At 43.7% G+C, this 16,013-nt stretch overlaps 1 protein-coding gene across 1 annotated transcript in view; it reads left to right on the top strand.

The window, feature by feature from the left end:
- The window catches only part of LOC128027277 (dihydropyrimidine dehydrogenase [NADP(+)]), a 154,596-nt gene that overhangs the window by 47,237 nt on the left and 91,346 nt on the right, over positions 1 to 16,013 (top strand). The window contains exons 4-5 of the mRNA XM_052614718.1: positions 4,190 to 4,277; positions 4,493 to 4,654. Of these exons, the coding sequence (XP_052470678.1) occupies positions 4,190 to 4,277; positions 4,493 to 4,654 (250 nt within the window). The remainder of the gene's footprint in view (positions 1 to 4,189; positions 4,278 to 4,492; positions 4,655 to 16,013) is intronic.

Below are 16,013 nucleotides of genomic sequence, written 5' to 3'. Positions count from 1 at the left end.
AGTTCTTTTCAATGAATAAAAAACCTACAATGCAGCCTGTGTAGACTGAATCACAAACAAATGACACTCAAAAACATACAGCACCGATGGTGAAGTCTGATTACTAAACAAAATAATCTTATGAACCAATTATTTTTAATGAATAAAAAAACACACAGTGAAACCAGTGTAGTCCAATTCCTTAACAAATGACTACTTTGAGCAGGTTCTTTTTAGTGAAACAAAAGCTTACAGTATATGTGTGTGTGTGTGTGTGTGTGTGAGGTTGGGGTATTTTGATTAAAATGAACTCATAATTTGGTGATGAAATGAGAATTTCTATTTCCAGATATTTATTCCTTACAATAATTAAAAGTATTGCTAATCAGATCATTAAGGTAATGGAAACAAAACGTTTTAGGAATTCTTAACAATTCCCAACTCTTATTGTAAGCCAGTTTGATTGATTGCAGGTTTAAGCCAAGATTTTGTTGTGAGCCTTTTGTTTTAGATGCATGCATCCCTGATACACACAAAACTCTTTAATGAATGTAGTCTTTTCTATTGACATTTATTTAAATGCATTAGCTTCCAGTCAGTCAGATATTTTACACTTTAAGTGACAGGTCATCATAAGCCAAACCATTTTTATAGATGTACCGTATGTGTCACAGAAAAGTGACCTATGATTATTGCACCTCGTGTGTCAAACACATCATATTTTCGCTCTAGATTTCAACTGGAATTTTATGGTAACAGGGACCTTAACTACAGTATATGCAAAGCTGTTCTGTTTGCTATTTTTGATGGAATATACAGCATGCATTTTGTTCCTCCATGAATATTTAATTGGCTAGAGCCAAATTATCCCATGTATAATTTAAAGCAAGCATGTTGTTATCTACCAATATGGAGTTCCCTGGTCATTATGAAGTCAGCAGTATTTATAAGAGGTATCAGTCTTCACAACAATCAGTGCAGAGACATGTCTAGGATAAAACAAGTCATTTATTTTCAGCTCTCCTTTTTCGAACCATACAAAGGGCAAACCATTATCTACTGCTGCTCATTGTCAGCAGTGTCAATAGTATATTTAACTTAGGTTTTTTTTCTTTTGTATATAAATGTGTGGGTTTTTCTTTAAAGGAATAGTTCATCTAAAAATTAAGTTTTGATTAAAGTACTCTCAGGCTTTTAAGTTGTAAACGAGTTTGTTTCTTGATCAGAAAAGATTTGGAGAAATGTAGCATAGCATCACTTGCAGAATCCTCTGTAGGGAATGGGTGATATCAGAAAAACAGCTAAAAAAAAAACAAAAAAAAAAACATCATGACTCCAGCTGATCAATTAATGTCTTGTGAATTAAAAAGCTGCATGTTTTTAATATAAAAATTCATCATTAACACGTTTTTAAATTCAAACTATTCCTCTATGCTTAAAGGGTCAGTTCGCCCAATATGCAAAATTATGTCATTAATAACTTACCCTCATGTTGTTCCAAACCTGTAAAGGCGTACGAGTTCGCATGCGATTTTTTTCAATCGTGTGGAAATCGCGTATTCTCGTATGGTCGTGTCTCGTATCATTTGCGATGCATTACGAGCCGAGCAGAGTGGCTTACGAGCACTTCCCGACCTCCCGATCATTTTTAAACATGTCTAAAAAGTTTGTGAGATATTGGTTTGAATTCATGCCATTTGTGCGGTTGAACGAGCCGGTTTGTTGATTTATCTGAAGTTGGCCAATCACGAACTAGGAAAACCACAGAAGAAGAAAGCAAAGACGGCAGCGCCACAGCGAATGTGGATAATTGATCAGGAGTATAATCTCGCTGAAGTCTGAAGGCGCGGTCACACTAGACTTTAAACGTGCAAAATTATTTCGGACACCGCTGCGAATATGGGCGGGAGCAATAAAACGGTCTTTCCTCAATTATCACAACATGGATTAATATGTGCTTGTACTGTGTCTTTTGCGACGGCGTCGAAAACGTCTTATTATATTGTACTCTCTGTACTGTATCTCTCTCTATATAAATATATACACCCTAAGCAATAAAAAATTATAAAACATCCACATTCAAATGTATCATCTGTTCCGGTTGACACTACAAACCATGCAGATACTTTATTTTATTTTTTATAATCTTTTAAATATGTATTATATAAAATAGGACGCTGCGCTACAGCTAAAGTTATATAGCGCTTCTTTCATTTTTTAATTTCTGTACAGAGAGGTCACGCAGTGATGTATCGTTCTTCTACTGGTCCCACATCTTCACGTGATGCGAATTCGCAGGTCAGAGTTCACCAAACTTGAACTTTGGAACGCAGCGAAATGCGAAATTTTCCGCATGAGCTTGTGTTTCCGGTCTGACGCATTCGCATGCGTATAAATAGAAGTCAATGGAGAGAAAAGTGCAGTGTGACCGCCCCATGACAGGAACAGCGAGCGCTGTGTGATGTTTCTAGCAACGTATTCCAATGCCTTTTTAGTTCTCTCTTGCTCTCTCTCTCACACACGCATATGTAGTTTACAGGGACTCTCCATAAATGTAATGGTATTCTAGACTGTATATCCCCATACACTACCTCTAACCATCACGGAAAATGCATGTTTAGAATTTCTATTAAACACCGTATAGTATTTTTAAAGCCATTTGGTTTAGGAGGGCACAGGAACTGTCCTAACAAACCATGTTTACATTTTAATACCTATTTCAGATATTTATAAACCATATACAAGAACACACACACAGGGTAACCAAACCTCCCGGTTTCCTATTGATGAAAAATAACCTGTACGTGAAGGAAACAGTCACGGCTCGTATCAATATTTTATATGCAGTTATGAGAGAGGGAGAGCAGTTATATTAGGCGCATTCCACTTGAAGCAGCGCTGCACAGAATGATCACCTGTATCACAAGTACCGCGAGAGCAATTCGAATGGATATGTGTGCTCTCTTATCACTCTCGCGGTACTTAATGTCATACAGTGATCCTTCTGTGTGCGCAGCGGTGCTTCAAGTCGAACGCGTCTATCAACTTCGTGCGAGTGCTTTTGGAATTCGCAGGTTGTAAAATCGTGTCGTATATCATCTCGTCCGTACGATTTTCAGATAAACATGAGGGTGAGTTATTAATGACATAATTTTCATTTTTGGGTCAACTATCCCTTTAATATTGCTTTCTTCAGTGAAAAAAGTGATTGCAACTGAATCAGGGGAGAAATATTTGATGTGAGAGGACAACATTGACGTTTTAATTGGAGCAAGTGTTATTATGTATTACGGATTGGTATTTTGGCCAGAAGTGATGATTTGAAAATGCTTTAATCATAAAGGACTCTATTCTCTGAAGGTTAGGCAGAATGCTTCTCCACTATGGAACTCCGACAAGTAGCACGACAAGATCATTTAACTGTTTATATCTCTTCAGGAGGTGTGGCAATCCACATTAGTCATGTATCATTAGGATAACAGATGTCGGCGTTTACAATTGTTATTATTTGTAGCAGTTAGGCGTGGTTTGATCTAGAATAAACAAATTAGTTAAATTAGAATCTGTCTACATACAATAAATAAAGATTCACCTCAGTTTACATCATATATATGCACGTTAATATTGCATAGAACAATGCAAATGGCATTAAACATTTACAAGTGAATTTCACGGCACATCGTTCACCTCCAGCCACATTGCACATGATATGAACTCAAACAACAAGTACCGGAAATACAGTTTTGACATTAAAGTGTATTTATAAATCACAATATAACAGGTAAATATAAAGATGGACTTACATTCATGCACACGCATTTATTATTTGTAGAAGATGGTGGCAGAAACGAAACTGACAGAACTGCCATAGACATGCAGTACATGCACAACTACATCATATACTCTACAGACCAAACAGGCTACCCATACAAATATATAAGGACTTATATTAATTACATGAATGATGTATTTATATTTAAAACACACAACTTTTCACTTCACAAGACATTAATTGGTGGACTGCATAAGCAGTTTGAACTGTCATTCTGACGGCACCCATTCACTGCAGAGGATCTATTGGTGAGCCAGTAATGTATTGATACATTTTCATCAAATACAATTTTTGGGTTGGACTATTCTATTAAAGCAATGGATTAAATCTTCTTCAAGCACAAGTTTAGAACATTTAAATGATTTAGATTTTTCACAGATGCCTGAAATGTGCAGATGCTCCTTGCCAGAAAAGCTGTCCCACCAATTTGGATATCAAGTCTTTCATCACCAGCATTTCCAACAAGGTAACACCTATCAGAATATTTGAACTTGGTTGCTCAGCAGCTACACCAAACACAGTTTATTGATGTTAGATTAAGTGATAATCTTATAATCCTTTGTAGAGTATATTTGTCAGTTAGTTAAACACATCACTTACATGTGGCTTTATTCGGCCATGTAAAATCTCCAAATCACTGCTTGAGTCCATTTTTATTGTTGACTCTGTTTTGTCTTCTAGAACTACTATGGTGCTGCCAAGGCAATCCTTTCTGATAACCCTCTAGGTTTGACCTGTGGCATGGTGTGTCCCACCTCTGATCTGTGTGTGGGGGGCTGCAACCTCTACGCCTCTGAGGAAGGCCCCATCAATATTGGTGGGCTGCAGCAGTTTGCTACTGAGGTAAGATGCTCTTCAAACGCAATGGCTAAAATCGCAGATTTTTCGACCTTAAGTCAAAGGTCTGGGGGCAGTTTCATAAACTTGTCTTAAGGATGAGTTTGACCAGCTAGCTGTTAACCAAGGAGTAATCAGTCTTATTTTAGGAGTCAAGTAAGACTAATCTATGCTTTTATTTAACTGAATTAAAAAAAATGATGACCAGTTTTAAAGAAAAAAAATGTATGACTAACTTGTAAGACTAGTCTAAACCTTTTATGCAACTGGCCCCTGGTGTGGTGATCATTCAACTGAACTCGATTCTGAAAAGTCTTGTACGTTCAGTTCTTCACTCACATCCCTATAACAATCACCAGGCTCTTTTTAGTTCCTCTGAGAAAAGTCAGCGGGAAAGTCTTTTTCTCTGATGGAATGGGCTTTTTTCAAAGGTCTAAATCATGAACAAGATCAAGAAGGGAGAGGGAAAGTTAGACTTTGCTCTCTATTTTTTTCTTTCCTTTCTTCGTTGTCAATAAAAAAAATATTTTTTAGACATTAGAATTGAGATTGTTTTTTTTTCATGTTGAATACCTAGTAGCCTACTATTTTGCACTGTCCAATTTTATCTTATATTGGCTTATTTGATGGTAATTATTTGTTGTTTATTGTCATCTGGTTATGATTGAGGTAACTGTGTCATTATTGTAAACACTTATTTATATCATCCAATTTGGCAAATACTGTATTGAAGTATAACCATATTTATATATTACCATTCAAAAGTTTGGAGTCTGTAAATTTTTTGTTAAAGGGGACATCGGATTCCCATTTTTTCTACAAGTTGGTATTATTCTTTAGGGTCTTTATTAAATATCTGCAACATACTTTGGTTAAAATTCCTCAGTAATGTAAAACAACACCCTTTTTACCAGCTCTGTTCACAGCGACCCATTTCAGTGCACTTTTTTTTATGATAATGAGCTACTGCTCACCCCGGCCTACTACCACCACTACCACCTACCACCCTGGTGCGTTACCCTCAAAAATAAATAAATAATAATAATCCACTGTGTTCTCAACAGTGTTGGGTTCATGCAATTTATTACTCATTACTAGTTACTCCTTTTAAAAGTAATGTTGGTGACACTTTATTTTACGGTGTCCTTATTGCATATGTTACATGTACTAACTATTATAATAACAATTAATTATGCATAATTACATGCAAGCCAAACCCTAATCCTAACTAAAACCGTATAGCAAGTACATTTAGGTAATTAATATTACCCATTAGTGTTGTCACGGTACCACAATTTCAGTATTCGGTACCGATACCAGTGAAAATCAACGGTTCCCTATCTGTCGGTCACTACGAGTTATGTCGAACGACATATGGGGTCTCACCTGGGAGGCCAATCATCTCTGAATTTAAGAGAAAACGCCAATGAGAATTGGCTAGTGGATTAACATACCTGAGCCACTCCCCGTGCCAACGGGTATAAATAGGGCGACAGGTGCATCCACTCATTAGATTTTTGCTTCGGAGCCGAGTAGTTGATGAGAGCAGTCACCACAAAGCCAATTAATCTTTGTGTTAAAGAAGCTGTTCCTGGTCGGTGTGACGGCGCGGTACAGTGGTGTCCCTGTGAAACGGCGATTCCACTGGGCGCTTCGGCTAAAAGAGACAGTTTTCTAAAAGCGCAAATCATGGACGATTCGCGTCTTTTCAAGATGCCGTTTCGCCATGTCCTGCTGGATGCGGTCGTTTCCTGTCTTCGGTTGACGGTCACAAGCGTTGTCTCTGGGCGTCCAACACGCTGAGGCTGCGCTCGTGGATGATTCATGCGTCTACTGTGGGCGTATGAAGATGGCAGCGCTGCGATCGCGTCTCTCACTCCTCAAGGGGAGAGCAGCAGACCCCTCTATCGCCACACGTCCCGGTCTCTCTGGCTCGAGCAGAGGGCCGCCGGCTGGCGCTCTGGGAGATCTGAGGATTATAGTGAGAGCTTCTCCACTGGGCCACGCCCCACGGACCTCTCACTCCTCCCGCAGCACCTGTCCCGTGCAGCTGCCGATTGATTCTGCTGGGCCGTCTCACAGTGGTCCCAGCGTGTCTTTCAGTGCGCCGCCCCAAGATCAGATGTCGATTGCTGCATCGGGGGATGGGTTATCGACCTCTGAGGATGAGGATTCGGCGGGGCTGCCCCCTCGGGTGTTGTAGCTGCTGCCGAATCTGACTTGGAGTTGTCGGCCATGCTTGCCCGGGCAGCCGTGAGTATCGGGCTGGAGGTGACTCTCGGCGCGGGACGCAGCTCACAACCTCGTTCTGCTCCGGTGCCTTTCTTCCCGGAGGTGCGTGAAGAGGTGACGAAGTCGTGGATGGCCCCTTTCACCGCCAGAAGCCGCTCGTCTCCCTCTTCCATCCTCCCCACCCTAGATGGCGGGGCACCAAGGGGGTACGTGGAGGTTTCCCAGGTGGAGAGAGCGGTTGCGGTGCACCTGTGCCCACAAAACGCCGCCACTTGGAGGAATCGTCCGCATCTCCCGTCCAAGGCCTGTAAGCTGTCGGCCGCGCTCGCTGCCAAGGCTTACAGTGCTGCGGGCCAAGCTGCCTCCGCCCTGCATGCCATGGCTATCCAGCAGGTACACCAAGCCAAGGCGCTCAAAGCATTGCACGAGGGTGGTACCGACCCGGGGTTGAGGCAGGAGCTGCGCACGGCGACTGACTTTGCCTTACGGGTGACGAAGGTCACGGCGCGGTCCCTCTGAATGGCGATGTCCACGCTGGTGGTCCAGGAGCGGCATCTCTGGCTGAACCTGGCTGAGATGAGGGACATGGACAAAGCCTGCTTTCTCGATGCTCCCCTCTCCCAGGCAGGCCTGTTCGGCGACACTGTCGAGGACTTTGCCCAACAGTTCTCGGCGGTACAAAAGCAGACTGAGGCCATCCAACAAATCTTGCCCCGACATGTTCCTCCGGTTGCCACCACTCCGTCGCGGGCAGCGCCTCAGCCTACTCATCGCCGTGGGCGCCCCCCTGCATCCTCCACACCAGCTCCGCACCGTGCTGAGAGTTCTCCGAGCCCGGCGCTTCGAGCCCCACGCAGGAGAGCGGCGCCCCCCGTATCACTCCCGGCTGCGAAGTCCTCAAGGAAGTCGACTAAGCGGCCCTGACACGGGCAACTCGGAGATGTGGGGAACTGCTCTTCAGGAGCTGGCGAAGACAGCGCCACTCCTTCCCCCGGAGGAGGGCCGGGTGGAGAATCTTCAGCTTTTTGTTTCGTTTTGTTCCGCCGCTGGTCGAACGGCCAGTGACACCCACTTTTTCAATAAAAGAGCAAATTCTTCTTCCTCCGAGTTGCAAGGCTTGTAGGTTGACAATGAGCGATGCGCAGCCTCCTCACTCTCACCCACAACGCCCCCTTTCGCCAGCGGCCAAGAGGTCACGATTCAGAGATGCAACGCCTCTCCACCAATGTTCCCTCTAATTTTTTTCAGCACTGAGCAAATTATTTTTTTTCTGAGCGCACATTTCAGTACTGTGAGCAATTTGCATTCGCACGACCTGCCGAAAATGACTACGAGCCTGCGTTAGCCAAAGAGATGACAGCAAATGCATCAATATATTTACAAGGTTGATATTTATTCAATATCCTTTATAATGGTAGGACTTTGGGAAGATTTTAATGATGGTGTTTTACCAGTCAGTTTAGTTGAACTTAAAGGATCTTTGGTTGATTAGGTTTCAATAAGGTTTAGAGAGGTTATTATGACTGGTTCACTGGTTATTATGACTGATAATGATATATAAAAAAATAAAAGTATCCAAGATATTTAGTAATTTCTCAGCAGGTAAAACATTTAAGTGGAACTTCAATGAAAGAAAAATGTGAATGCAGTGCTTAACAATAATAGGCCTATTAAATTGACATGGTGTAAATTTTCCTAAAGGTAGCCTATATAAACAATTTAATAACTGCAACAAACTAGTGCAACACACTAGGTAACAAAACATGTTATTTGAATGTCATTGAGGATGATAGGCCTATCTGGCTATGTGGCTCATCTTGTCTGCAGGCCTATATGCAGTCCGATTTTCCTTTTTTCATTAACCATGAACTTGAATTCGTTGTATTGTTGACAAATGCGCCCCGGGACCGAATCTTCTGCTTCATCCATAAGCGCTTGAAACTTCTTCGCCAGACTGGTCACGTCATTCAGCCCATGATCAAATTCACCAACTGCATGATCCAACGTGTCCGGCTCAAACGCAGCCCACTCTTTGAGCTCATTTTCAGGGAAGCGGGCATCCAAGTGCTCACAAACTTTATGGACAAACAGAAGAATGTCCTATGTGTTCACTGCACTCTCACTTTCCAAAACTGTGAGCGCTCGTTTTCCCCAGTGAACTCGCTTTCCTAAATATTGCGCTCTTAGTTTCTGTATTTTCGCTCTTGCAATGCAGTGCCCATCCATGACCATAAGATTACTGCGCTGTAAGCAGGTGCACAGCTGAGCGAGTTCCTCAAGCACTTCTGCTAGCACAGTGATTGCAAATTTGTACTTGGTGTCGGTTAGTTTTCTATGACAGTATTTCGCAATGGGGTCAGAGTCGGCATCTTTTGCACAGTATTCGGTCAACGCGCTGAAATTTTGCAAAAAAGCGTGCACAGCTTGGTACGACAGCCAACGCACTTCATTCAAAGGTCTAAAAGACAGCGAATCCACTTCTAAAACCTCTGCCATCTCTGTGAATTTGGCTTTCTTCACAGATGATCTGCAAAACATGGAGTATACTGTCCGGAGTAGCGTTTCTACCTCTTTCATTATAGGGACATCTTTCCATGCGTCATCGATTCCTAAGTCCCCCCTATGGGCCACGCAGTGTTGCTCAGTCAGGTGTGGTACCTGACGCTTCAGTAAAGCAGCTAGTCCTTTATGTCTGCCTAACATGACAGAAGCACCATCTGAAGTAAACATGACCATTTTGTTCATGTCTAGCGCATGGTCTGCGTAGAACTTGGTAATGGCTTCAAGGATGTTTTCTGCAGTGCATCCTGAAAGCTGAATGATTCCAGCAAAAACTGTCTTGTAACTGAAATCAGTTTGCTCCCGAAACTTAATGTAAAGCACAAGCATCTTATGCACTGAGATATCGGTATTTTCATCCACAATTAGTGTGTGGACACGAGCATTTCTTATGCTGCTTATCATCTCAGTCTGCACAACTGAGTTGATGCATTCCACAAATTTTTTCCATATTTTTTGCTTCTCCAACTCTGAGGTAGGTCGACGTATTTTGCCATGTGATCGTGTATATCCTGAACTGATAACATGGACATGTTGGTGTTAATTGCTAGCATCACATTGTCGATCAATATTTTTATTTGTTCAGGGTCGGATCGTGCTCTCTGAATTCGTCTCTCTCGGGATTCATTAGTTTCGGTGAGAATTTTATCGATAGAGTTCCCATGTCTAAGTCTTAATGTTTTCAATGCGTCTACATGGACTTTCTGTGTCAGATGACGCTTAAGGTAATCAAGCTTCCACTCGGACCAATGTTTCCCCCGAGCGAACTCTCCTTTCACTTTGGCCTCCGAGCAGAATTTGCAGATCACGCCACTCCTTTCTTCATATGTAAATATGTCTGTCAGTTTTATCCTACCTGGACCATCTTTTGTGTCAGTTTGGACTATTTCATCTAGCCACTCACGTTTAAACGTTAGGCAGACCTTTTTCTGGGGCACCTGCTCTGCCTTTCTCTTCGCCATGTTAGCCTAAGCCTACTGTATGACTGCTGGGGCACGCCAAGAGTACATTGCTCTTCACGCGTCTCGGCTACGCGATTCAGTTCACCCGGCGACCCCCCAAGTTCAATAGCGTGCTCGACAGGACCTCGACTGCTTTGGCACATCAACTGTCTGGAGTTGCTGGCAGTGCATCTAGCTTTGTGACGGTTTCGTCCGCTGTTACTGGACAAGCACGTGTTGGTCCGCACGGACAACTCTGCGGCGGTTTCGTACATCAACCGACAGGGCGATCTACGATCACGTCACATGTCTCAACTCGCCCGCCATCTCCTCCTCTGGAGTCAGACGTGGCTCAAGTCGCTGCTCGCTGTCCACATCCCGGGGGAGCTCAATCGTGCAGCCGACACGCTCTCACGCCAGCTCACTTTCCCAGGGTAATGGCGACTCCATCCCCAGATGGTCCAGCTGATCTGGAGTCGATTCAGGGAAGCCCAGGTAGACCTGTTTGCTTCCCACGAGTCCTCCCACTGCCAGCTGTTCTATTCCCTGTCCCAGGCCCCCCTGGGCACAGATGCACTGGCACACAGCTGGCCTCGGTCTTTACACAAGTATGCGTTTCCCCCAGTGAGCCTGCTCGCACAGACACTGTGCAAGGTCAGGGAGGACGAGGAACAGGTCCTGTTGGTTGCGCCTTACTGGCCCACCCGGACCTGGTTTTCGGAACTCATGCTCCTCGTGACAGCCCCTCCCTGGCGCATCCCCCTGAGGAGAGACCTCCTCTCTCAGGGGCTTGGCACCATTTGGCACCCGCGTCCAGATCTCTGGAACCTCCACGTGTGGCTTCTAGACGGGACGCGGCAGACCTAAGTGATCTGCCCCCAGCGGTGGTATACACTATCACTCAGGCTAGAGCCCCTTCTACGAGGCAGGCCTATGCTCTGAAGTGGAGTCTGTTCACGAATTGGTGTTCTCACCGAGAAGACCCCCGGAGATACTCGGTCAGAGTCGTGCTTTCTTTCCTGCAAGAAAGGTTGGAGCGTGGGCTGTCACCCTCCACCCTAGATGGCCGGTCCCTGGGGAGGCATGACCTGATCGTTAGGTTCCTGAGGGGTGCCAGAAGATTACATCCTCCTAGGACACCCCTGATTCCCTCCTGGGACCTCTCTATTGTCCTGGCAGGACTTCAGAGGGGATGGGGAGGCCGCTAGATTCAGTCGAGCTTAAGTTCCTGTCTCTCAAGACAGCGCTTCTGATCGCGCTCACTTCCATCAAGAGGGTCGGGGACCTCCAAGCATTTTCGGTAAGTGAAGAGTGCCTTGTGTTCGGGCCGGCCTACTCTCACGTTGTCCTGAGACCCCAGCCTGGATACGTGCCCAAGGTTCCCACCACTCCCTTCCGAGACCAGGTGGTGAACCTGCAAGCACTGCCCCTGGAGGAGGCAGATCCAGCCTTGGCATTGTTGTGTCCCGTAAGAGCGCTTCGCATATACGTGGACCGCACCCAGAGCTTTAGAAGCTCTGAGCAGCTCCTGGTCTGCTTTGGAGGTCAGCAGAAGGGGAAGGCTGTCTCTAAGCAGAGGTTGGCCCACTTGATAGTGGATGCCATCGCCTTGGCTTACCATTCCCAAGGCGAGCCGTGCCCCCTGGGGGTGAGGGCCCACTCCACACGGAGTGTGGCCTCCTCCTATGCGCTGGCGCACGGCGCCTCTCTGGCAGACATCTGTCGAGCTGCGGGCTGGGCGGCACCTAACACCTTTGCGAGGTTTTACGAGGTTTTACCTCCGTGTAGAGCCAGTTTCTTCCTGTGTGTTGGGCAATAAAGGAGTGGTGTCTTTTTTCTCTTTTAAAACACTTTTCTCAAAATATCACATATCAATTTCAATCAACTTATGGCTATGGGTAACCATACACCAAGAGTGTTCAATGCTCTTCAAAGCACGGATCAGTTTCCTGTCAATCCCTGTATTTGTCGATCTCAAAAGAAAAGTATTCAATAGTCTCTAATAGGAATTGTCTTGCTTAAAGCAAGACTGGAGAATGAAAGAAAGGATATTGTCCTCTTCTATATGAATTGTAGTCTTTTCCTCTCTGTATCAGATTCGAGTGGCTTGCCATCAACCGTGAATTTCACAGGATATCACAGATCATCACAATCCAGAACCAAGGGAAAAAAAAGAAATACAAGGAAGAAGAAAAAAAAAGAAAGGGACAAAAAAACCTGGCCTGATCACAGACCAGAGCATTCATTTAGTGATTTCAGAAATAATTTCACATCAAAGATTGAAACAATCAAAATAAACAATTAAACACACAAATATGTGTTTCAAGACATCATATATTACACTAATTTACCTGTAGAACAATCCTATTTGTCTTCGTCACACAGGCGCATGTGACAAATAACGGCGCCGGTGAACTGAAATGGAGGAATAACCACGCGGTTCAGTATGACCACACTTATACTCAATTAGAGTGAAATAGTACAATTAAACGATAGAACATAGCAATATTCATTTTTCACAAGAACTTTTAATCCTTTATTAATCATTTACCTCTATATTTAATCTTTTGCAAGCACGTCTCACAGGCACGCATCGGCCAGCAATGGCGTTGGTGAACGATGAATACCCACGCGATTCACTATAAGCCTGGAGTGAAATGTGACTCAACAACATTCACTCGGCTTCTCCATACGCTGCACGGTATAAAATTCATCAAATTAAAGGTTTTCTACTTTTCTTCAACTATATACTTCTAGTTTTGATCGCAGAGATCGACTCGCGTCTTCTCTCCTCTATGCTCCAACCACACACAGTGCGTGATGACGGAGCTCGCTCATTGGTCAATCACAAATCAAATAATAATAACTTAATACGTCAACTGTTTGAGTTAAATTATTTTTTTTAATTTTTTTAATACATCACTTTTCAACTTTTATTAAGGGAAAATCATATAACTAATATGTGTAAATAAAATAATTAACTTCATTTAACCTGTGTTACAACTAGATCAGCACCAGGCAATGAAATTGCCATTTGCACATTAGCTCCGCCCACTACCGGAGAAACCGGTATGTCTTCTGCTTGTTCTAAAATGCATATGAATAATTCTAAATGAACTCCATTATTTTGACAGGAGAAGACAACAAAGAATAGTTTACATATAGCATGTCGATTCAGCGTGGTAAGACTCTCGTTCTCTCTCTCTTTGCATGTGTGTGAAACAGTGCTATCAGTAAAGCGACGGTGAGTCGTGCGCCTTCACAAAGAGTTTACAGAGCATTAAATACAGGTGCGCTGTGCGTCCATTGAGATGAACTGAAAAGTTCAGATCGCTTGATGGAGAGAGAACTCTGAAGCTCAGATGCTGAAATTAATGCAAGCGTCATGCGCTTCAGTCTCTGTAGTAAACAAACCCGCACGTCTCTGCCATTCATTAATTCACACAGAGACGCGCAGAACACTGATTCATATTTCAAACAACTTTTGCGGCTTAACATTTACAGATAATGGTCCATATGGAGATTTGATTTGATTAATTTATGCTAACTTTGATAAATTCCATGACTGTCCATATTAAAATGTAAGTTTCATTTTCATGACTGGATTTTTAGATTCCGTCCTCATTTTCTGCTTTGCGGAAATCATAGTGCTGAACGGGGTTTGAACAGGACCTCGGTACTGGTACGTAAAGAAACCTGGTACCGTCACATTTAATTTTTTTTTGTACCAACTTGGTACCGAAGTACCGGGTCTTTTGACAACACTATTACCCACTACTTAAATGTATAATTACACTGTAACAAGGACACCTTAAAATAAAGTGTAACCGAGACATTCACTACAGCTGCTTGAGCACAGCGAAAATGGTGGACAACGTACAACTGGCTGAGGTTGGAAATATGCTAATACGGGACAGTCCATCAGTGCTGTATAATGTCATACTGCTTAGAAAATCAAAACGGCTTGATAATTGAGACTTTAGTTTTTTTGGGTATTAAAAAAAGTATTGAATAGTTCCCTTTCGATACTACACTCGTACTGCGTCTTGCTAGACACATATGGGGAAAAGCCTTTTTTCTCCTGAACTGAAGCCTTTGTCATTCATGCAGTGAAACTGCTAGGCCTGTGGTTTGAGCAGTGTATAAAAAAAAAAATACGAACCAATGGCTAGGCAGCGGAGCTACACAAGCCTATGGCAATGAAGCCTGCCAAGCCTGCAAAGCCCCACCAAAGCGTTCTGGCTATATAAGCGGGCATTCGCCACAGGATTCTCGGATTTCTTCTCCTTCAGAGATGACTAAGGCCCAATCCCAATTCTATTTTATACCCCTTCGCCTACCCCTTCCCCTTGTCCCTTGAAACAGAGTGTCAAGGGGTAGGGGAGAAAATATTTCCTTTAGGATTGGGACACCATTACTATGCCGTCACACGTCATCATACGTCATCTAGCTCTTACAATACACGGATATACTAGTGTGCATTAGAGTCTTGAATTATCGTTCTGTATTAATGAGCTGCTTACTGACACACACACACATATCGGAAATCACGCAGCTCACACATACAGGAGAAAATAAACTTGTCAACGCTGCCCCAAGACTTTTATTAAATACAGTTTAAAAACTGAATGGCTACATTATATTATCCAGCGACAAAAGAATACAATTGCTTTTTTTAAGTAAACTCACTCACATTTGAATGTAACATAAGACAAATGATTACTTTTCGTTAAAATCAATATTTATGCCAAAAAAGCTTACATTTATGTGTCTTTTTGTTCGCTGTGGCAGCCATGTTGCCGAGATAATTCATAACCCTTCGTTTGAAGTGTGGTCCCGAAAAATCTATGTCCCGCTATCTGGCCCTTCCCCTTACTCCTACCCCTCCAACCAAAATAAATTTGATACACCCCTAGGGGATAAAGGAAGGGCTAAGGGAAATCCCATGCAGGGAAATCTTCATGATGCAAAAGAGCAATTAGTACGTCATCTGTCTGGACAGACCCGTCATAGAGACTGCTCGTTCACTGAGATGGAATGCTCACTCAAGCATGAGTCTGGCTCTTCTCCACTAGTGGACCTTCTCTAATGGAGGCAGCCCGACTATCCCATTTCTCCTCTCTTAGCAAGCCTCGGAGAGAAAAACAGCGGAGTCAAGAACGGGGTCTGAACGATCGCATGCCGACACTTTACCCGTGTGCTTGCTCTCCCCGTTGCACTCAGAACCACTGCAGAAGGGCAGTGAGCTATGTGTTCACTGATATGAAATGCTCACTCGAGTATGAGTCTCGCTCTTCTCCACTCGCAGACTTGTCTTTCACTGAAAACAGCCCCGCTCTCCCATTTCTTCTCTCTCAGCGAATCTCGGATTGGGAAACAACGAGGTCAGGGAATAAGCAATCGGTTTGACTGATCTCATGACAGTAGCACCTGCGTGCTCTCTCTCAATTACACTCGGATCCACCGCAGAAGGGCAGTGAGCTACTTTCTTACTGTGACAGAATGCTAACTCAAGCATGTGGCTCGCTCTTCTCCACTCGCGGACCGCCTTTCACAGCCCCGCTCTCACGTTTCTCCTCTCTGAGCAAGCCTCGGAGAGAGAAATGGTGAAGCTTGGGAACTAAGCAACCGGG

This window comes from Carassius gibelio, chromosome A2, assembly GCF_023724105.1.
Source record: "Carassius gibelio isolate Cgi1373 ecotype wild population from Czech Republic chromosome A2, carGib1.2-hapl.c, whole genome shotgun sequence".
NCBI classification, from domain to species: domain Eukaryota; kingdom Metazoa; phylum Chordata; class Actinopteri; order Cypriniformes; family Cyprinidae; genus Carassius; species Carassius gibelio.
This window is presented reverse-complemented; position numbering and strand designations above follow the sequence as displayed.